The sequence below is a fragment of the Aquarana catesbeiana genome, linkage group LG04 (assembly GCF_042186555.1).
Source record: "Aquarana catesbeiana isolate 2022-GZ linkage group LG04, ASM4218655v1, whole genome shotgun sequence".
NCBI lineage: Eukaryota > Metazoa > Chordata > Amphibia > Anura > Ranidae > Aquarana > Aquarana catesbeiana.
The window spans coordinates 568,309,043-568,331,952 of NC_133327.1; the positions used below are offsets into that span (position 1 = coordinate 568,309,043).

The 22,910-nt window shown below is 43.2% G+C and overlaps 1 protein-coding gene across 2 annotated transcripts in view; it reads right to left on the bottom strand.

The window, feature by feature from the left end:
• ACOXL (acyl-CoA oxidase like) overlaps nt 1-22,910 on the bottom strand; it is a 513,410-nt gene that overhangs the window by 115,566 nt on the left and 374,934 nt on the right. For both annotated transcript variants that reach the window (XM_073628050.1, XM_073628051.1), the window contains exons 15-16: nt 18,342-18,453; nt 8,812-8,899 (exon numbers count right to left, since the gene is read on the bottom strand). In XM_073628050.1, the coding sequence (XP_073484151.1) occupies nt 8,812-8,899; nt 18,342-18,453 (200 nt within the window). The remainder of the gene's footprint in view (nt 1-8,811; nt 8,900-18,341; nt 18,454-22,910) is intronic.

The window sequence follows — 22,910 nt, forward strand, 5'->3', positions numbered from 1 at the left end:
CAAAGTTACAAGACTTTATATGCCGTTGGAACCTCCTCTAACAATACAACTGTAACCTAATTAACATAATTAACATGAGCTAATTAACTAAAAAATTTACCCAGACCAGATGACAGACTTGTGGGCACCGAGCTTCACACAGGAGTATAAACACAATAGCTGCAGCTCCAATAGGAGTCGTTCCGTCTCCTACATTGTATAGAGGACAATGTGATCAGCTCCTTTAATTAACATAAACACAGGTAGTTGGAATTGATGACACCAACATCTCCTCACAGGATGTGTCCCAACAGTATGAATCATTCTTATCAGCAGGGGGCTGCTGGAGGAATCCCCCCACTCTCTTCAGGGACACAAATCTACAGTAAGGAGTCCCCAACAGAATCAAACAACATACAATATATACATATATACACACGACGGAGTCCGATTAGTACAGTTCAGACTGGATTTCTAATTCACTTCACAAAGAGTATTGTTCCATTGAAAATCCAGGGCCCATAATCAAAAGGCAACAGGCTTGCATTCAGTCCTCTCCAACAGCCTCTGTCCCGGCTAGGTTTGTCACATTTCTCCCCTTTCAGCAGGAGACTAACACAGGAGGAGACCCCAGACGGGTTGACTCCGAAGTTAGTCCATAGTTCCAGTCCTCTACTGCCTGTACCCACACAGTACCCCAAATAAATTATTCCAAACAGAGTATTACTCACCCAGCCATCCTCTGCCTCTCTCAGAGAACATATCCGCCGCTGGGGAGAGGCCCGGACTGGCCCTTCTCCCTGGAGTCCTTTCTGCCGCTGGAGAGAAGACAGGGGGACTGGGCTCACTCCATCCTGCTGTTGGGGATCTGGGCCGACTGCCCAGCATCCCTGGGGTATACAGGTGGGGACTGAAGCCCCATCAACCGACACCAGATCAAGCTGCAGTTGTGAGGTGATGACTGCATTCTCTCCTTGGATCCTGATCTGCAGCTCGCGATAGACTGCCACTTCCTCACCTTGGGCCTCCACAATTGCTGCAGGTGTGGGGCAGAGGTCTTGGACCCTCTGTCCGGTTGCCAGCACTTCTGCTGGGGGTTTGCCAGGTGGCTCCTCCTCTACAGAAACTTACATGTCCCTGTCAGTGTTGTGGGAGAAAGGCCGACTACCTCTTCTCTCAAGAAGGCCGAAGCCACTGTTGGTGCTGGGCAGAGCACAGTGAACTTTGGCCCTGATAGCAGCTCTTCTGCTGGAGGCTCATCAGGTTGTTCTTCTTCAGCAGAAAAGTCTATCAAATCCCATGTCTCTGCAACTGATGTCTGGGGATAGAGGTTCACCATCTCCTGTCCATGGAACCCAGAAGATGCTATCATTTCTGGGCAGAGGTTAGCAGAGCTCTGCCCTGTTGTCAGCACTTCAGGTTTGGGGACGGCAATCTCCGGATTTTCCACTGCCGATTCTCTGGCATGCCGCTGAACTTGTTCTAGCAGTTTCCTGTATGCCCTTTCCAGATGCTGTTCCTTCCTTAGCAAATGGTCCAGATCAGGTTTGAGCTCTGAGACCCCTGCAAGACCGAGCATAGACACTCTATATTCTCTCAGGTCCTCAAGGTCAGGTTCCCCTTCATCGCCAAACATAAAAATATCTGTAAGGCTCTCCCACAGCAATCCAGGGCCTCCAAAGTCATATTCCTCCGGAGAGCATTCTGTTGTCTCCCCTAAATATCCCTCCTCTGCGTGCCATTGCAGAGCCCAATAACGATTGTCCAGCTCTATCTCCTGCTGGACCAGCCTGTCCAACTCAGTCACCCATTGCTCCTGGGGCCGCTCTCCCAGGAATGCCATCCGCAATGCCCGTTGGTCACTGGCCCGTTGCTCTTGGGTTGGAAAACACTTGCCCTGTTTTATACCAGCGAGCTGGAGGGCTCCGATCCAGAGCTCCAGGTATTCATCCTTAGACACAGTCCTGGTGTATGTTGAAAGGATGATCCGCAGCAGCCCCGGGAATTCTGATGCCAGGTCCATATCTCCACTGGGGTGACTGAAGTCTGCTATGCTGATCTTGGATCCAGTTGGAGGTTTGGATGTCCCAGACTGCAGGAAGCTTTCCTGCTGCTTGCCACCAATGTCACGGAACGTCCCACACTCCGCTTGAGTGCTTTCGTCAGTATACCGCTTCCTAAGTTCTGGAACACGAGCCCAATGGATCTGGCTATAGGAACCCCCAAGGACTAGACAACACCAGTCTTGGAGTACATCAGAACTGTTTTATTATGAATCAAAGTTACAAGACTTTATATGCCGTTGGAACCTTCTCTAACAATACAACTGTAACCTAATTAACATAATTAACATGAGCTAATTAACTAAAAAATTTACCCAGACCAGATGACAGACTTGTGGGCACCGAGCTTCACACAGGAGTATAAACACAATAGCTGCAGCTCCAATAGGAGTCGTCCCGTCTCCTACATTGTATAGAGGACAATGTGATCAGCTCCTTTAACATAAACACAGGTAGTTGGAATTGATGACACCAACATCTCCTCACAGGATGTGTCCCAACAGTATGAATCATTCTTATCAGCAGGGGGCTGCTGGAGGAATCCCCCCTCTCTCTTCAGGGACACAAATCTACAGTAAGGAGTCCCCAACAGAATCAAACAACATACAATATATACACGACGGAGTCCGATTAGTACAGTTCAGACTGGATTTCTAATTCACTTCACAAAGAGTATTGTTCCATTGAAAATCCAGGGCCCATAATCAAACGGCAACAGGCTTGCATTCAGTCCTCTCCAACAGCCTCTGTCCCGGCTAGGTTTGTCACATCATGTTTTATACATTCATGCATTATACTTCTCATAAAAAGGCCATTGTACTGGCTAAAACAGGAGGAGGTATAAGGAGGAGATGATAGCACAAAATAATGTCTCTAGGAAACTGGGTCAAACGCTATCCTATGCCTTGGTTATCACATTGCTTTATTGAATGCTTTAGAGCTGTACTGAATAAAGCTGGCCATACACTGATTGAAATATGTCCTGTTCAGCAGGGTTCCAGACGAATTCCAAAAAGTGTGTGGCTGTCCCTACTTGGCAAAAGTCGATTAATGTGGAAAGGACATGCTCTCGATCAGTGGCCTCAGGCAATCAAGTGCGGGTGGAGCTGTCAGAATACAATGTCCCAGTGATTGCAAGAATTTGTTTTTTTCTAATTTAGCCTGCTGGCTGAAAGAATAAAAAATAAAACTAACAAGAGTATAGCCAGCTTAAGTCAGGCTTCTTCTCCAACAGGAGAGGTTCTTAAAGAATCTTTGGGGTTGACTTACTAAAGGAATAGAGTTTGTTCACCTAGAACAGTAGTTCTCGACCTGGGGGTAGGGACCCCCTCAGGGATTGAATGATGATTTGCCAGGGGTCATCGAATCCTGGGCTGTTCCTGAAGCCCACACCGCTCTCCCAGCCTTTTCGCAGCCGTCCAGCAGGGCTGTCCCTGGAGCATGTGGCCACCCAGCTGGGCTGTTTCTGGAGCCCGCAGCCACCCACTCAGCCTCTTCGCAGCCACCCATTCAGTTCACAGCATGGCTGGGGGGCAGAGACTAGAGATCAGCTGACTGGTGAGGAATGTGAAATGGGAGGGGACCCTATCTTCTGATTTCAGCATAGGTGTTACTGTTACGAGACAGCACAAAGTCGGAGACACAGAGAAGCTGGAGACACGGTGAGTAACACTACCTGTGATTATAGTTGCCATTAAAAGTTGGGATGAGTGGCAGTGCTGGGAGGAATTCTGATCAGCCAACCTATCCTGTTTCCCCAAAAATAAGACCTAGCGTGATTGTCGGTGATGGCTGCAATATAAGCCCCACCCCCCAAATAAGCCCCAGTTAAAAGGCTTGTAGGTCTTATTTTCAGGGTAGGGCTTATTTTTGGGGAAACAAAGTAAGGCTTATTTGGGGGGTAGGGCTTATATTGCAGCCATCACTGACAATAACGCTAGGTCTTATTTTCGGGGAAACAGGTTAGGTTGGCTGATCAGAATTCCTCCCAGCACTGCCACTCATCCCAACTCCTCGCCAGCACTGCCACTCATCCCAACTCCTCGCCAGCACTGCCACTCATCCCAACCCCTCGCCAGCACTGCCACTCATCCCAACTCCTCGCCAGCACTGCCACTCATCCCAACTCCTCGCCAGCACTGCCACTCATCCCAACTCCTCGCCAGCACTGCCACTCATCCCAACTCCTCGCCAGCACTGCCACTCATCCCAACCCCTCGCCAGCACTGCCACTCATCCCAACTCCTCGCCAGCACTGCCACTCATCCCATTCCCCCACCAAGGAGTAAGAGAAGGAATAAAAATAGAGAATACATGGAAGGGAGAGGAAAAGAGGGGGAGGAACAAAGAAAAAGGGAGAGAAAGAATAAGAGAAAGAACAAAAAGACGGCTAGAGAGAGGGATGGGGGGAAAAAAACAAGAAATTAGGATAGAGAGAGATAAAAGGGAAAGAAAGGAGAACAAAGACAAAGAGTGGTACATCCTAAAATGTACTATAAGGGGTTTTAATACTGTACGAGTGGAAGGGACTCAGGGAACACTAAATGTCCATGGGTTAGGGGCGCAAATTTCTTGTCTTGCCTTAGGTGCTGACAACCCACGCTCCGAAAATAATTTTACTGTTAGAGGTCCCCACAACTTGGGAAATTTTATCAAGGGGTCACTGTACTAGAGAGGTTGAGAACCACTGACCTAGAAAATGTTCACTTTGGAAAATGTATGTTCACTTTGCAGGTGAATGCTAGTGGATAAGGTCTAGCTTTGTTCACTTATGGATACCTAAACATTTGCTATCATAAATTGTATTTTTACAATTGGGTATTCAGAGAAAACACTGTGTAACCTTATTTGCCAACACTCACCTTGCAAAGCTTACATATATTTCCAAAGGGAACATTCACTTTGCTAGGTAAACAGTCTCTATTCCTTTAGTAAATCAATCCTTTTGTGTCTGGCCATTTACATTAGCTCAATATCTTGGTTATCAGTATATTCCTGATCAACATATCTAATCTGAATAAGTAAACAACAAGGGAGAGTTATTATTTATAAACGTTTTATAGCATTCCAAAGTGACACTTTGCTGGGAGAATTAATATAATAAAAACGGAGAGTGAGGTCATATGCTGGACATACCTGGGCCAGTTTCTTTTGTTGAACTAGCGGGTTGAACGAAAAAACACACAAAAAAATGAACTGCTTCCCCCATCTATACATTACTGTGTATTCGGACAGGAATCGGAAAAAAAAAAGTCCCTGCACCTTTTTTGTGCTAATCCAACTCGCGTTGCACAGACATTGCATGCAATCGGCACCGCAGTACAGATGCAAATCACATGCGATGTCTGTGTTCGCTATAGTGTGAACCTAGGCTTATACTAAAAATGAAACAACTACTGCAGTCCCTTATAGCCTACACCTCTGTTCATTGCTGATTCCAGATACTGTTTAATGATTAATTATGCAGCCTTTACTGTTCAGAGTGCATGACAGACATGTTTCACCTCACAACACAGGACTTTTTTTTCTAGCTTAATACCGGACTGAAAGAAATAATGAGTTAGCAGCACGATCCATTCCATACTATAAGAAACATTTCTACTGAACTTTGATCTTTAGTATTTTAATTCTTTCCATAATCTCGTTTACTCAAGCCATTTTATATGGCTCCTCTGTACACATGACTAAAATGCATTTTTTAAAGTGGAGTTCCGACGAAAAAAAATTTAAAGTCAGCAGCTACAAAAATTGCAGCTGCTGAATTTAATAATTGAACACACATCTGTCCCACGGTCCAGCGATGCGGGCGTACGAAGCCCCGCTCCTCTTCCCCTCCTCTCCACGGCGCCAGGATTCTTACTGTGGGCGCCTGGCTGTGGCTTCATAGCTGGGCATGCACTGCGCATGTGCGAGCCGCTCTGCGCGCTGTGAATGGCCAGGCAATCTTCTGGGACCTGTGACGTGTCCCAGAAAATTGCAGGGAGGGGGCAGAGGTGAACTTCCTTCTGGTGCTGCGGAGCCCCAGGAGGAAGCGGGAGCTGGATGCCTCTAAGAGGGTATCCCCCCCCCAAAAAAAATGACATGCCAAATGTTCCATCCATTTTCCATTTTTGGGTGGAACTCTGCTTTAAGAGTCAAAATCAAGACAAAATCAAATTAGATTATGCCAATGACTATTTGCTTCATTGATACAAGGTAACTTTTATGGTTACTGGATATTAGGGCAGTTTGTTACTTCCCTGTGCCATGGGGGACATTTGTCAATTCTGTTGCACAGCACACCAATTCTAAACAGGAGCAGCGAGACAGATGATGATTATTATAATTGCACAGCTTTAATCTTTAATTCTTCCCTCTGCTGCTCTAAAGTTGCACTGTGACAAAGTAAAACCTGATCCTGACAAGTTTTTAGTGCATCTGTTTGCATCTACAATAGTAATTCTGTCACAGACCTTTGGAAAACTGTCATAATTGTCTCACCTGTCTCAGGATTACAGATGAAGGTGTCACAAAGTAACTGTTGTATATACAGTGCCTTGAAAAAGTATACATACCCCTTGACATGTTCCACATTTTGTCATGTTACAACCAAAAACATAAATGTATTTTATTGGGTATTTATGTGATAGACCAACACAAAATGTACAATGTACTAAATATCTGAAAAGTGTTGTGTGCATTTGTATTCAGCCCCCTTTACTCTGATACCCCTAACTAAAATCTAGTGGAACCAATTACCTTCAGAAGTCACCTAATTAGTAATTATAGTCCACCTGTGTGTAATTTAATCTCAGTATAAATACAGATATTCTGTGAAACCCTCAGAGGTTTGTTAGAGAACCTTTGTGAACAAACAGCATCATGAAGGCCAAGGAACACACCAGACAGGTCAAGAAGTGACTAGAAGGAAAACATTGTTGAAAGAAACCCATAAGAAGTCAGTTTGCGAGAAGCCATGTGGGGGACACAGCAAACATGCAGAAGAAGGTGCTCAGGTCAGATGAGACCAAAATTGACCTTTTTCGCCTAAAAGCAAAACGCTATGTGTGGCAGAAAACTAACACTGTACATCACCCTAAACACACCAACCCCACCGTGAAACATGGTGGTGGCAGCATCATGTTGTAGGGAGGCTTTTCTTCAGCAGGGACAGGGAAGTTGGTCAGAGTTGATGGAAAGATGGATGGAGCCAAATACAGGGCAATCTTAGAAGAAAATCTGTTAGAGTCTGCAAAAGACTTGAGACTGGGGTGGAGGTTCACCTTCCAGCAGAACAACAACCCTAAACATACAGCCAGAGCTGCAGTGGAATGGTTTGCAATCAAAGCATATTCATGTGTTAGAATGGTCCAGTCAAAGTTCAGATCTAAATCCAATTGAGAATCTGTGACAAGACTTGAAAATTGCTCTTCACAGACGCTCGCCATCCAATCTGACAGAGCTTGAGCTATTTTGTAAAGAAGAATGGGCAAAAATGTCACTCTCTAGATGTGCAAAGCTGGTAGAGACATCCCCAAAAAGTCTTGATAGCTGTAATTGCAGCAAAAGGTGGTTCTACAAAGTATTGACTCAGGGGGGCTGATGCAAATGCACGCCACACTTTTCACATATTTATTTGTAAAAAAAATTCAAAACCATTTATCATTTTCCTTCCATTTCACAATTATGTGCCACTTTGTTTTGGTCTATCACATAAAATCACAATGAAATCCATTTGTTGTTTTTGGTTGTAACATGACAAAATGTGGAAAATTTCAAGGGGTATTGTTGGAAGGCAACATGGTTTAATATCATATATTGCCTGGTTGATACAACCATTTGGCCTATTTTGGAAATTGCTGTCTTGGAATACCAGTACAGAAAGTTTACCCAGAAGGGTGTTCGTGACGAGGAGTCATAAATAGGAATTCATATAGAGGGGTAGGGGTATAGGGACAGAGGAGTACCAGATGAGACCTCCTGGGGAGGTTACATCAACATCAAAGGCAAGCTGTTGCTGAAGATGACCCGGGTCAAAAACAGTGATTCATGGACTAATGGTGCCCCTAGTGGAGACTACAGCATGCATCCTGGAAGATGGGCAAGAGAAGAATATACTTCATGGTGATTAGGAAGGACGGCCTCTTATGGATTTTCATGTGACAGAAAGATAGATAGGTGGGCAGTGGGTGTTTGTGTGGGTGGTGTCTGCGTGAGCTTTAAAAGTAATGGCCAGCTAGAGTTATTCCTCTATGTCCTGGAGCCCAGCCAGCATACAGAACCTGAAAGGAAGGAACTACGGTATTGTATCACCCCTGCTCTGTTGTTTTATATGCTCTGTAATATTGTTTTAGTGTTTTATGTTAGCACTCCTACTTTCTTAGAAAATAAATGAGATCCTTGCTTATTTAAGCACAGTGTTTATTTTTATAGCTAGCATTGTTGTTGTACCATCACCATTAACTTTATCAGAGCTTTGATAGACTAGCTAACTATAGGAATAGAGAAGATAATACATATTTATAATAAATAGGGGAAATCCAAAATCACCCCATATTTATTTTAGGTATGAATACTTTTTCAAGGAATTGCACTTTGCAAAATAAGAGGCATCATGATTTCCAGTACACACATGCGTCTAATTTTGCCACTAAGTTTCTTTAGGGTAAGACTAGTGATTGGCAGGGGTCTATAGACAGTGTTTCTGGTGCGAGCTTGTGAACTATACATTCGGCCCTGTTTACAACACTAATTAGTGACTCACTCTCAGTTACTGCACAAGTTTACTGACCTCTGTGAATATGGGCCAGAGCCAGTGTGACAACATGATGCAGACATGAATTCCATGCATTGAAGAAATCCTCCTTCTGCTTCATAACCTGTTTAATAGAACATAAAACTATATTAAAATATACTGCATCAAAGACAAAAGGCCATAAAAGCACATTTACAGTTTATGTAAACCCTCACAATGAACTTCTCTTATGTGTTCTCTTTTGGTCTGTTAAATATACCTTTATACCTTATATCTTTTCGCAAGAATAATATCTGTTGATCCTGCCAGAAATCTAGTGACCTAATAACTTCCTGTTCCTATGCTTCTTCTGCACATTTATCAATTAGCCTTTTTCCCAGTTCTGTGAACTAAAGAACACCTCTGTCCCTTATAGAAAGGGGAGAAGAGGGGGGGGGTGTTCTGTAGTCACTTCCAGTTCCAGAGTGACAACATGGCTCCTTTTCAGATACTGTACTGCATCACCCTAGAACAGGAAGTGTACTACTGGCAGGATCACCAAGTGAAAATAAGGGATAAAAAAAAGCCTGAAAAAATGAATGCAGACATCAAATACAACAACCAATAAGTTGCTAAAATTACAATTCTGTTTTTGATTTTGGATACTCTAACTGCTTCCGAACCACCCCAGGTACATTTACTGCGGCAGGGCGGCCCAGGTGCGCAAAATCACGCACCTGTACGTACGTGATTGGACACAGTGGGAGCCAATCAGCGGCTCCGGCGGCCGCGACCCGCTGATCGTTCACAGGAGAGATGGAGCAGCGGTGTGCCGATCTAAACAAGGCACACCGCTACTCTGCCAGGGAGGAAAAGAGAGAGAGCGTGTTTCAGCTAAGCTGAATCACAATCTCTCTTTTCCTTCAGTGAATCCACTCCCCCATTATTAGAAAAACACCTCCCATGGAACATATTTAACCCCTTGATCGCCCCCTAGTGTTAACCCCTTCCCTGCCAGTGTCATTTATACAGGGATCAGTGCATTTTTTAGCACTGATCATTGTATTGGTGTCACTGGTCCCCAAAAAGTGTCACTTAGGGTCAGCTTTGTCCACCGCAATGCCGCAGTCCCGCTAAAAATCACAGATCCCCGCCAATACCAGTAAAAGCAAAAAAAATAAAAGATAGACACATTCCTAACATTGTGGACAGCCTTCCCAGAAGAGTTGAAGCTGTTATAGCTGCAAAGGGTGGGTCAACTCCATATTGAACCCTATGGATTAAGACTGGGATGCCATTAAACTTTATGTGCGTATAAAGGCAGGTGTCCCAGTACTTTTGGTAATATAGTGTATGTTCCAGGATCATCCCATTGCAGAACAAGGGGAGTGGACAAATGCACAATAGATGCCAGGATGAAATAGTGAACTTATCAGGGGTAGGTTGAATCGCAATATTTAAGTTTCAGTATTCACTGAATTACACCTTTACGATAAACATCTTAATGTCATTATGTAATTAAAAGAGAGTTTAGGGAGTTTGAGAATCACCAGCTCTCTGCTTTGCCCCCTGGCATTCACTGGAACATTGGGCTGTGGAGAGGGTGGGAGCGACTGGCTCAGTCTTTCAGCCAGCTGCTGGTCCAGGCGTCTGGGTGGATCCCAACAGTAAATTTGGGAATTTTTCTGGAGCCTGGACCGGCTGAGTGACGCCAGTTGGCCATGGGCTTTAGGGCCCTGTTGGCAAAAAATGGGTCACAGGAGCGCAGAACGAAGTGCACTCCTGTGATCCCAGGAGGGGTAGGGCCAAAATAGCTTTGGCCATACTTCTCCTTTAAAAAAACACATTTCTTTTTTACAATGTAATCATTTACAAAACCAGTACTCTACATATGCTGTGTCAACACATTCAGATTATAGAATACTACTGATATTCCAAGCCAGAGAACACATGATAACCAGATAACCCGTATGATGTAATATTACAGTGGAGAGTATACAGTCTCTGGGACTGGCCTAAATTTATTTTTTCTTAGCTGAGTCAAGTCCACTTTGGTTAAATATCTGTTATAAACAGAAATTTTATTTTTAGCCACATCAGCTCCCTCACCTGTATACTGTACACCTTATGGACTAAAGTGTTTACATGTATGCTAGGGGCCTGGTTATTGTGGAAAAAACTATATCATTAAGATAACAAAATAATAGATATTATATTGCAAAAATGATTCCTTTTTCTTTGCAGTCAGTAGTAGAGTATTGTACAATGTTGGTCATTGATTAATGCATAATGTCTGGAGTTTAAGGCCCCATGTACACTGCTACTGGTAAACGGACGTTCAGAGGCAGTTGGCTGCTTTTTTCAGCTGCTCCTGAACTCATCCAATGTCAATGTTATCTTATGTGTACACGTACACAGGTTCGTTTAATGTCGTTTTTAGGCTGTTGCATCTATAGGCTTCATGCACATGAGACGCCGGTGCAAACTCTGCTGAACACATTTTTAAAAGCTGAAACCGGCGTTTAGAAACGCCCGTTTTGCCGAGTTTGCTAGCCGCGTTTAGCTGCGTTTTACCGAGCTTGCGTCTAGAAGCGTCTGCAGAGACTACAACATATCCTACAACATATCCAAAGCTGGGGTTCCTAGCACCAAGTGGCCCAGAGATATGGGGCCCCAAAGTCGGGTCACAAAATGTCAAGCACTTTTCTGCAGCAGAGAATGACATTTAGCGACCTGACTTTGGGGCCCCATATCTCGGGGCCACTTGGTGCTAGGAACCCCAAATTTGGCGTGCAAACACAGTGGAACTAGCACTACAACATATCCAAATTCGGGTTGCAAAATGTCATTCTCTGCTGCAGAAAAGTGCTTGAAATTTTGTCACCCGAATTTGGGGACTCATATCTTGGGGCCGCTTAGTGCTAGGAACCCCAAATTTGGATATGTTATAGTGCTTGTTCCACTGTGTTTGCACACCAAATTTGGGATTCCTAGCACCAAGTGGCCCGAGATATGGGGCCCCAAAGTCGGGTCGCTAAATGTCATTCTCTGCTGCAGAAAAGTGCTTGACATTTTGTGACCCGACTTTGGGGCCCCATATCTCTGGGCCACTTGGTGCTAGGAACCCCAGCTTTGGATATGTTGTAGGATATGTTGTAGTCTCTGCAGACCCTTCTTACTGCTAGGCGAAAGTGCTATCCACTGCACCACTGTATATGTTGTTAGATTTGAACCAGATGACCCCACCATTGAGCTTGACCCCTGACTTGATCAAAAACAGTTGCATGAAATGTAATATCTGGCTTTTTTAATTGCCACACATATGCTCATGATGGGATCCATAGTAAAAGCACCGAAATTGAGGTAGATACAAGTACACTGCTGCTCTCTCAGCTGCTGCTATTCACTCTGGTCTCACAGAATGGCTGAAATAGTTAAATAATACTGTTTCGTGCTTTGGTCTTATGACTTTATCTTAAATAAACGCTCCTAGACGCGAACACGGCAAAACGTTGCTAAATGCGGCTAATGTTTTTAAATGCTGGTTTTAAGCTGTCAAAAAAAATCGCTCAGAAGAGGTTGCCTCAGCGTCCCGTGTACATTAGGCCTAAAGTATAAATTCACATTTACAGAAAAATCTGTAAGGTGAACTTACACAGGGCCCCACCTCACCCCCCCCCCCAGTCCCGCTGACCTGCAGCGCGGTGATCTCCCATTGTGAGCCCCAGTTTAGCTGCCTCAGGGTACCGGGCCCTTAGAAATCCCCTTGGCATTTACGCGCCTTCTTCCCCACTGAGAGGACGGGCTACGCAGGTTCTGATTGGTCAGAGCCGCCCATGTGACGGTGCCTACCATTTAGATTGCTCTTAAATGTCCCTCCTGATGGAGTACATTTAGGTGATTAAGCTCCAGGGATTTCTAGGAGGAAAATTGCAGGTTCTGCATCCCTTTAGATGTAATTTCTTACTGGCAGTATGGGAGTATAATGACATTTTTGTTGCAGAGGATGCCTGAAATCTGATTTGTATCTTAGTGCAGACTTCTTGGAAAATCAGTGAGCCAATCACACAAACAGGAAATTATGTTTCTGGGGACGTTCTGTATACATTCTGTGTACAGAGCACCTCCAGGTAGCCACATTGCTTTTTACAGATTACAGAGCTGCAGATTGAAAAGAAAAAGTATTTTTTAATAACATTCAATGTGTCTTGTGTCGCAATTGTATATACTATATTATTTTTTATTTGCTATTTTTCTTCCGCACTAAAGTGGAGTTACCCTTTAAGTAACATCACACACTACATAGCTGTTAGCACATTTTGCTGATCTCACTGATCAAAATGTATCTGTGTTGGGCCAACCACTAAATGCTGCTTAGACATTTGCTATGGGAAGCTATAGAAGAATTAGAATTTCCTGTTTGCTGACATATGACTACATGAGATCTAAAGCATGTCTGAGATTTCGAACTTCTTTTCTTATTCTTTGAAATCTCTGCTGAGATTCCACAAAAAGATGCAGTGTAACAATTCACCTTGTAAGTGGAACAAATCCTCAGGTGACTGTTTCACTGACCTGAAATGATCCTTTAGAGATGCCTACTGTACCCTGGTTAAATATTTCCACAATACAGTATAGAATTATGACAAGGGTAAGCTTCAAACAACCACATCCATTAGCACAGGGCTTTGTTTCTGTGTTATACATCAAAACATGCAAAGAAATTCCATATCTGTTTTTTTTTTTATTTATTTGATCACATGCATAACATCAGCAGTCAAGCCAAGCGGAAACACGGACCTACTAAAAAGTAATATCTCTGGCCTAGATGGCAACTTCAGATACCTCCATCAAGACCAGCATAGAAGTATCTACAGTCTCTCAATTGCTATTGGCTAGTCTGCCACTTACTATAGTTGCTTAGTATAAATGTGGGAGACCACAGATATTAGAGAAAACTCACAAATATGGGGAAAGTATACCAGGTTCATGTCAGGACTGCATAGTGTCCTTGGTTGGAATCAAACCCAAACCCGCAACCACAAAACAAAAGTACTTAACAAATATTCAATGTTTTCCAAGCAATTCCTGAAAACATTCTTAAAGTGGACTTTGCATGGAAATGTGCAGTACTACACTGTATTCTCCTATTCTCACAGCATTTGGAATACTCATCTTTACCAGGTGGCAGCAATATGGTAGAGTAATTTCACCGGCACCAAAAGAAAGCACTTGGAAGTTGGGGACTTTGGTCGTTTTTGTATTTTTTTTTTTACATTTTTAGTTGTAATAATTTGGTTGTTTTTGGCTTTCATTTATTTATTTACTTTTATTCGGGGGGGGGCTCAGTAATGAGTGAAAAATATTAGTCTGGTAGAACTTTTGCTAAACAAAAAAAAAACAGTTTTCATAGTTTGTTATAAAATTTTGCAAACAGGTAATTTTTTTCCTTCATTGATGTATGCTGATGAGGCTGCACTGATGGGCACTGATAGTCTGCATTGACGGGTGGCACTGATAGGTGGCACTGATGAGGCAGTACTGGTGGGCACAGATGAGGCTGCACTGATAGGTGGCACTGATAGGCAGCACTGAGAGGTGGCATTAATGGGAACTGATAGGCACTGGTAGGTGGCACAGATAGGCAGTACTGATAGGTGGCACTGATAATGAGGCACTGATAGGTGGCACTTGTGGGTACTGATAGGTGGCACTGGTGGGCACTGGTTAGCAGTACTGATGGGCACTGGTAGGTGGCACTGGTTAGCAGCATTTGTGTCTGCTGTGTGGGACCGATGTCCCTCTTACAGAAGCCAACAATCAGCTTGATTTTTTTCTCCTCACGCTGCCAGCGTGAGAAAAACAAAAAGTCGATTACCAGCTTCAGTTTACATCATGTGATTAGCGGTCATTAGCTGACAGCTGATCATGTGGTAAAGGGCCGGGATCCAATCTGTTATCAGCTGAGTCCCGGGACTTGGTGATCACAGGGCCCGTGGGCTGCGCAAGCACGGGAGGACGTACATGGACGCCCTCTCGACAATCTAAGCCTGCCAATCTTTCGGCTATAGCATGGACGTGAAGTGGTTAAACACCTATGTAAACACACACACTTTCCCCTTAAAATATAAAAATTATTCTGAAAACAAAAATTAACTAATATAAAGAACAAAAAAAAAACAAAAAACAAAAAAACTTTATAGTCAGTAACCAGATGCACAGCCTTTAGCTACATTAATTTACTACACACTTGCTGTGGGTGTCAACAAAGGTTTTACATCGATGCAGATCATTTTTGGCAGACTCCTTCATTCAGATCACTTACTCAATGAAATGTGTATGTTTTCTAGCACTATAGGACTTGCCAACATCTCAGTTGGATTGAGGTCAGGATTTTGACTAGACCTTTCCATAACTTATCTTGCTGCTCAGCCCAGCTGTGCTTCAGACTCAGTTCCAGGGCTGACAGCCATTTTCTGATACGAAGAGGAAATAATTGTTTCTCAAATAAAAATCTAAAGGCACAAAAGTACTGTGGAAACAAAGTCTCACAAACATCACACCGCCACCATGCTCAAAATGTATCTAAGCCCAAAAATGTTATATATTGCAGCTTATTAGTACCTAGATGTGGTGACTGCATTGTTTTCTTTTTTTCCTGGTTTTACTTCCTTTATTTTTATCTGGTAATCCTGCCAGTAAAGCAAATTCTCCTCTAAAATGATAACGCTCACTCATTAAACTGTATCTATAGTGGGACAGAGTTGTCACAGTAGGACAGGACTTCAAAAAACTTTTCCTCTTTTCCATAACCAAGAGGGGATGGGCATTGTAGTCCTCGTAGAAATCTGAGAACAATGTAACTGACAACAGCCAGCACAGGCACAGAGCACAAGAACTCAGCAGCTGACAAGATTGTTTGGAGAATCCACAGGTATCTTTTGCACATATAGAAATAGATATAGGAAAACACTTTCAATGGTATATTTAACAGACTAAAAGTGACCTAACAGGAGAAGTTCGTTGTTAGGGTTTGCAAACCATAAAACCACTTAAAGAGGAAGTAAACCCTGATGGATTTTACTTCCTCTTTCTTCCCCTGCAAAGTAAAAGCATATTGGGCTAGTATGCATCGCATACTAGCCCATTATGTTGCACTTACCTGCAAATGAAGCCCGTGATGTCCCAGAGGTCCCAGCTGGTGGCCGTTTTCATCTTCACCCCTCTTACTTCAGGGGCCGTGGACTCTGGCTTTGTGTCTGGCTAGAGTCGTGTGATGTTACTCCCACGCATGGGTGCCGACGGTCACGACACGGGCCCTATAGAAACGGCACGATCGCGCCCTTTTCTTTAGTGCGCATGCACCGATGACATCCGCGCAAGCAATATGGTAAACAGCAGGTTTAGGAGATATTTCCAGTACCTACAGGTAAGCCTTATTATGGGCTTACTTGTAGGTAAAAGTGGTGTGTAAGGGTTTACAACCACTTTAATCACTTCTTGAAAGACCTTTATGTTTTTTGAAGAATTCTAGAGGGGCTTTCATTTCCTTTCTTAGTAAGTAGTTTCCATATTACTAGCATTCAGAAATTTTGTACAAAATCTTTCTTAGGCTCCATTCATAACTGAGCGTAGGGATTTACTTGTATTTCTCGGGCATTTTTTTACGCATTTTTTCAGCTTTTTTACAAACATTTTTAAAACTTTTAAGAAGTGTATTACAAGCGTTTTACAGCTTCAGGTGCTTTTGTTTAGCCAGGGAGAGGAAATTAGAGGTGGAGAGATCCTGTTTGAACAGAAAATGAGCGACAAATTATTTGTAAAATGCTCAAGTCAAGAGATTCTATTGAAGTCTATGGGGCCAAAAATGCTTGTAATCTGCCAAAAAGCTCATGTACTTTTTTGAGCTTCAGGTGACAGAACACTCAGGCTGGGTTCACACTATGTGCGGCCATGGGGCACAGCAGAGGGTCCGGTGTGTCCCCGTTTACCGTTTTAGGTCCAAAATTTTGGCTGAATTCAGACCTGAAACTGAGCTAAAGACGCACAGGACCCTTTTCCAATGTGCTCCGCGGCTGCCCCGGAGATGTGTGAACCGGCTCCATTGAGAGTTAGTCACAGTCTCCTGTCATGCGAATTGAATACGAGAAACCCGCATCCAATTCGCAATAGTGTGAACCTAGCCTCATATGTGAACAGGGGCCATTGAAATGAATGGGATTTGGCTTGTTGAGCGTTTTAGAGCTACAAGCTTCAAGCAGAAAATCACTCGGGGTCTTAAGCTTGTTTTATGAACACTTAAGGTGGGTCAAGAAAGGCCAGCAATTATTAATCCCTTGTGGGTAGAAAGATTCTTACTTGTCATTAGATTAGCCCAATGTTTCAAATTTTCTTTTTATGATGTGCTCTGTAGCTTTGCCCAGAAAGATAATTGAGGGACTTTCTTCTGAGTTTGGCACAATATATTTCTATGTATTTCTGTTCTAGCATAAAGCGATATTAAATCCCAAACCAAAAATGTAATTTATTACAGCTTACCAATCATTAGATGTGGGGGCTGCATTAGGTTTATTTTCCCCTCTGGTGATCTGGCCAGTAACACACTTCCTGTATTAGAGTGCCCCCACTCTGGATGAAGGAGCACAGGGGCACCTTTGGACAGCAGCATTGTAAGTCTAGGGGAAGGGGAGTGTTAGATGTTCTAGCAGATTTAAATACACTAACAAATTGAAGACAAACTCCAGCTCATACGGCAGTTACACAAGCAGTTACAGCAAACAGTTAATTTGCTGTAACTGCTAATAATGAATTTGCGATAAAGGTTTTACAAGAATAATTAAAAGCTGACCATTGTAAGCACCCCGGTCAATGGTAAATGGTTTGTCTCCATCCTCTAACTGCTACGTTTGCACAACAGACTTACTGGCTGGATCACCAGATGAAAATAAAGAAAAGGAAGCCTTAAAAGGAAAATGAATGCAGCCATCATATATAAGAATAGGTAATATGCAGTTTAATAAATGTTTGCTTTTGGGTTTAATATTTTAACTTTGGCTTTAACTTTTAATTATCTTGACATTATATTGAACTTGTTGGCCCAGGTTTTGACACAGATAATCCCTTAATTGTAATAATTTATATTTATATAATTTAATATTTATGGGTAGTACTTTTTTAAAGGTATAACTGCACAATACATTATCTTAAACATCATTAAAATAAAAAATATGCCAAGGTCATATTTTCTTTTATGAAGATCTGTGAAAAATGCTGTGCATCCATCCTGCTCAGCTCTAAAAATATGTTCGAGGGTTAGCCACATAAGCCACATAGGATAACACATTGATTAAACATGTAATTAAAGTACAAATGAAGGATTTTTAGGATAATGCTGTTTACAGGTGTACAACTATATGTATTACATAAAACAATGTTTGAATATCAGAGATGTGTTTATGCCAGAACAGACAGACTGATATGCTAAGTCATTAAAAGGTTACTTATTAGGTAACATACGCAGACCTGGCATTGCTATTAGGAATTATTACTCAATCCTATTTTGCTCAATGAAGAGATTATTTGGTTACCTTGTGGTAGAGTCTGGCAGCTAACCCACGTTGTAGTACTCTCTCCCGAAAATTGACGGCTTTCAAGAAGAACACCAAGCTGCTGATCTTATCCGAACTAAATGCCAGGAAGCTATGAGGGAAAAAGTACACAAGACCATGCATAAATTTACATGAACTAAGTAAATGCATTTATATAAATTAATAAATACACTTTCGTTTGCAACCTTCAGAACTCTGCAATCAAAATGACTACTAATTGAAATACTTACTACTTTTATCAACAAACCAACTTCATAATTGCTCAAAAGTGTGACGGGAGCCACTTTCAGCCATGGAACCCAGCTTACCTTAAAGAGGTCAGCAAACTCCTTTTTCAGCTCCCCAGGCCCCTCTTATGCATAAGTTATCCTGTGTCTATTAGGGGCACAGGGTGACGGAGAAGCCCAGTCTGGTCTGCCCTAACAACACTCACAATACAACCACGCCGGACTCAGCATTTTGTTTTACCCCTGTTATCCTGGGTCTTATATGTGTGGTTTGTGTTGAAAGTTGGAGAGACTCCTTCACTTGGGACAGTAATATTTATCAACAATATTGTGACAGTACCAGTCTCATTTAGCATCTGTCCCAACTCCTTTTTCTTCATTGGGGTACCGACCCCAGAATCAGCCAGGTTGTCTATGTTTAGAACACTGACATTGGACATAACATTGCTGTCACTGGCCGTACAGCATTTCATTGCTCAGATATAAAGTGTGACCGCTGTACCATGTTCCTAAGGTACCGGGCAGACACACTTCTTCCAGCCGGACCTATGGGGTTAATGCTGGCCAATAGCGCTATCCCCCTCCACCTCTTTACTGTATGTATTATGCATGTTCCAAGCATGAAGATCAGAGGTAGAGTAAGAAAGGGGAAAGTTTCCTCAAGTGTCCTTCCCACTGACAAAGTTGGATGCGTGCCCAGTTTTTATTTATAAGATTTGTTGAAATGCTTGAATGTACCTGTGTCTCATATTATTGGGTGTACAGTTTACCCCGCCCTATGTCGCTATGCAAACAAGGAGGGGGGATTGTCCCCAGGAATATATATACTTGTAAGAACAACACACTCCTGTGCTAGAGTCAGCTGACTGTGTAGTGTCACAGAGGTCTGGTCAAATCATAGATAATCTCATAGATGTCTTGCTGCCCTCTAGGACTGGGGTCGTCCTGACAGTGCTGTGAGAATAGAAAAAGAAAAGAGGGCACACTGGCCTAGTGCATTATCCAACAGATTTATTAAAAGATATGAATAAAATCATAAAGATGTCTACTCACAAACATAAGTTAAAAACACGCTCGTCAGGCCACACGTGTGGCTATCTCCCATCGGTTGCTCGAATCACCGAACCTTGAAGTTTGGAGGAATCAGGTTCGGTGATTCGAGCAACCGTTGAGATACAGCCACACATGAGGACTAACGAGCGTGTTTTTATCTTATGTTTGTGAGTAGACATCTTTATAATTTTATTCATATTTTTAAATAAATCTGTTGGATAATGCACTAGGCCAGTGCGCCCTCTTTTCTTTCTCTCTCTCTCTCTCTATATATATATATATATCTATATATATACATATATATATATATATAAATACGTCTGTTCTTCAATAAAAGTCTTATGTCTCTTACCACCCTACACTGAGTTAAGGCTAGTGACTGGGTGGGCTGGGAACATATAATCACTGGGTTACAGAGTCTCTGAAGCAAGGCAGCAGTAACGGCAGATCTCCTCAGCCTAAGTACCGACATCCCTCACAATAAGTATGCGTGTTTTTTTTCTTGCTCACAGTAAAAAATTAAGTGGTAGAAAAGACGTCTTACTTTCAAAAGTGATATAGTAACAGTAGCTGATGTTATTTCTATAAACTTAAACATAACAAAAAAGTTATAAGGGTTTAACTTTAAATTTATTTCAGAAGCGAAAGTCTACACACCTGTTTATGAGTGTCCCCTTAGCTAACCAAGTGCTAAGGAGACACCTGTGTGTGCTCTCTCCTTGAGTCGAGCTGCACCCATCCATAGCCACAAACAGCCTCACCAAGCCATGCCCCTGCTCCCACTTCCCAACAGTTTGACTGATGGTAGCAGGAACCTATCGCCCTGCTGCCCTCAGCATCTGCTGAGGATCTAAGCAGTTTCGGGGAGCAGAGCTGACTGATCCTAGTCCTAAGGCCATGACATGGACAAATATGGTTTGGGGGCAACGCCACATTTCTCTGATCACTGTACTTATGTTCATTATGTCACTAGGGGGGTGAAATACCAATACCATGTGTGGTGACTGCATTTGCACTTGGATGTAATGTACTATGCAATTATGTGTACCTCCGTATCTCTGAAGTCATCCTCTGTTTCTTTGTACTGTTTAGAACTGTTTTTTGTACTGTACTTTTTAGTACTGTTTATACTGTTTTTTCAATAAAAATGTATGGAAACAGAAAAAAAAAAAAATCAGTTCAAAAACTTACTAAAAAATAAATATTTTAGCCAAAGCATTAATGTTTCACACCTAGTACCAACAAGACATACAGGGAAATGTATAAATGCAGTTGCCCTGTATTTCAAAATGTTGCACCATGCAAATGCGTTCAAGTCATTTTCACTTCATATTCTACCTTTTGCAGTTGAACATTTGCTAGTGCCATGCCACTTCCCGTTTTATGAATGCCTGCGACTAACAACCAATCTGTAAACTTTTGCCCATTTTTTGCATATTTGTTATGAACCAGATTGTGGCAGAATACAGAAATATGTTGAATTAGTAAGAATTGTGGTGAACCACTTTTTAAACAGAAGCCAAGTTGGCAAATCTCAGCCAAATCATCCCCAAGTTTGATCAATCAACAGTCTGGCAAATCTGCTATACTTTTGCATAATCCAGCAAAACAACAGATGTTAAGCAATATAACAAAATATTACATTTTTTTTAAAGTGGTAGCAAAGCCATTCTGCTACGTTTCCCCTATATTATTCATTGTAAACTGATCAAATAGTTGCTCTGTGTAGATCGCTACCTAACTCCTTCCTTTCTGAGCATTCGGTCCTGGTTTGATTGATGACATCATTGGCGTATGCTCATTTAGTCCCATTTCTCTTCATGCCGGAAAAATGGTGTTTACATGCCGGGGCTACGTTATTTCCTTTGTCTAGTGTCAGCCACGACATCCCACGAGACTAGATCCCATTGACAAGCTGAGCTTTAACCCCATGTGACCCACCACATCACAGGAGTTGAAGAGGCGATGAGCACAACACAGGAGACAGCAGCAAGTCGACTCAGATTGGCGGAATGCGGTTGTCATGGTAGCCCTGCTGTCATGAAGATCCTGCCAGTAACAGGCAGATTAGACCCACCGATGCATGATTGCGGGCGTCTTTGCACACGCGCATATGCACTCGTTAGTGTCTGGCGGGTTATTTAAACCTGTCTGACACTTGCTTCATTGCTGTTTGCTCTGCAGCTCTGTGTATGTGTTCCCTGAAAACCGGATATCTGCTCCTGTTTTGACCCGGCTTGCTTTGAGACTGTTCCTGTTATCCGCCTGTACCTGACCCTTGGCTTGTTTGACGATCCCTCTGCCTGCTCCTTTTGTACCTCTGCTGCCAGCCTGCTTTCCGACCTGGCCTGTCTGACGTTCCTGGACTTCCATCCAGTCTGCTGAGCTTGTCTGCTGATCCATCCAGCCTGCTGGGCCTGTCTGCTGAGCCATCCAGGCTGCTCACCTGTCTGCTAATCCATCTAGTCTGCTGGGCTTGTCTGCTGAGCCATCCAGGATGCTCACCTGTCTGCTGATCCATCCAGTCTGCTGGGCCTGTCTGCTGAGCCATCCAGGCTGCTCACCTGTTTGCTGATCCATCCAGTCTGCTGGGCCTGTCTGCTGAGCCATCCAGGCTGCTCACCTGTCTGCTGATCTGTCCTGCCTGCTGTCCTGTCTGCTGAGTTGTCCAGTCTGCAGTTCCTGACTACTGATTCATCCTGTCAGCTGTGCCGGCCATCTGATCCTTCTGCTGTTGATCCTGCCAGGCACTCATACCACTCCGCACTCCTGCACCCCTGTCACCACTACCAGGGGCCCTCGAGTCGTAGGCGTAGGAGAGGCCATCCTCTGCAATTCGGGCTCACCCTTTAGGTATGCAACACCTGTGACAGACCTAGCCGGGAAAGAGACTTTTGGAGGGGACTATATGCTAGCCTCTTGCCGATCGATCGGGGGCCCTTGCATTTGGGGGAACGGTGCTCTTTGTGAGCTGTATGTCTGGGGACACTGGATTTGTCATATTGGAATAGTGGCTGAGTCATAATGCTGGGACAGATACTGTTAGGAGATGCTGATGTAAATTCCAACACCTGTCTGTCTATTGTCTGCTAAAATGTGTATTGTAAATAAGTCTACTATGGGATCTAAGAGTCATTAGATTCCCATTGTTATTTGTGTTAATTAACTCTGCTATGGTGTGAAGAAGAGTCTATGTTGATTGTGATAATGTTGATTGGATTTTCTGAGCTACAAGACGGCCAGTCTGGCCTAACGGTCATGTCGGAGT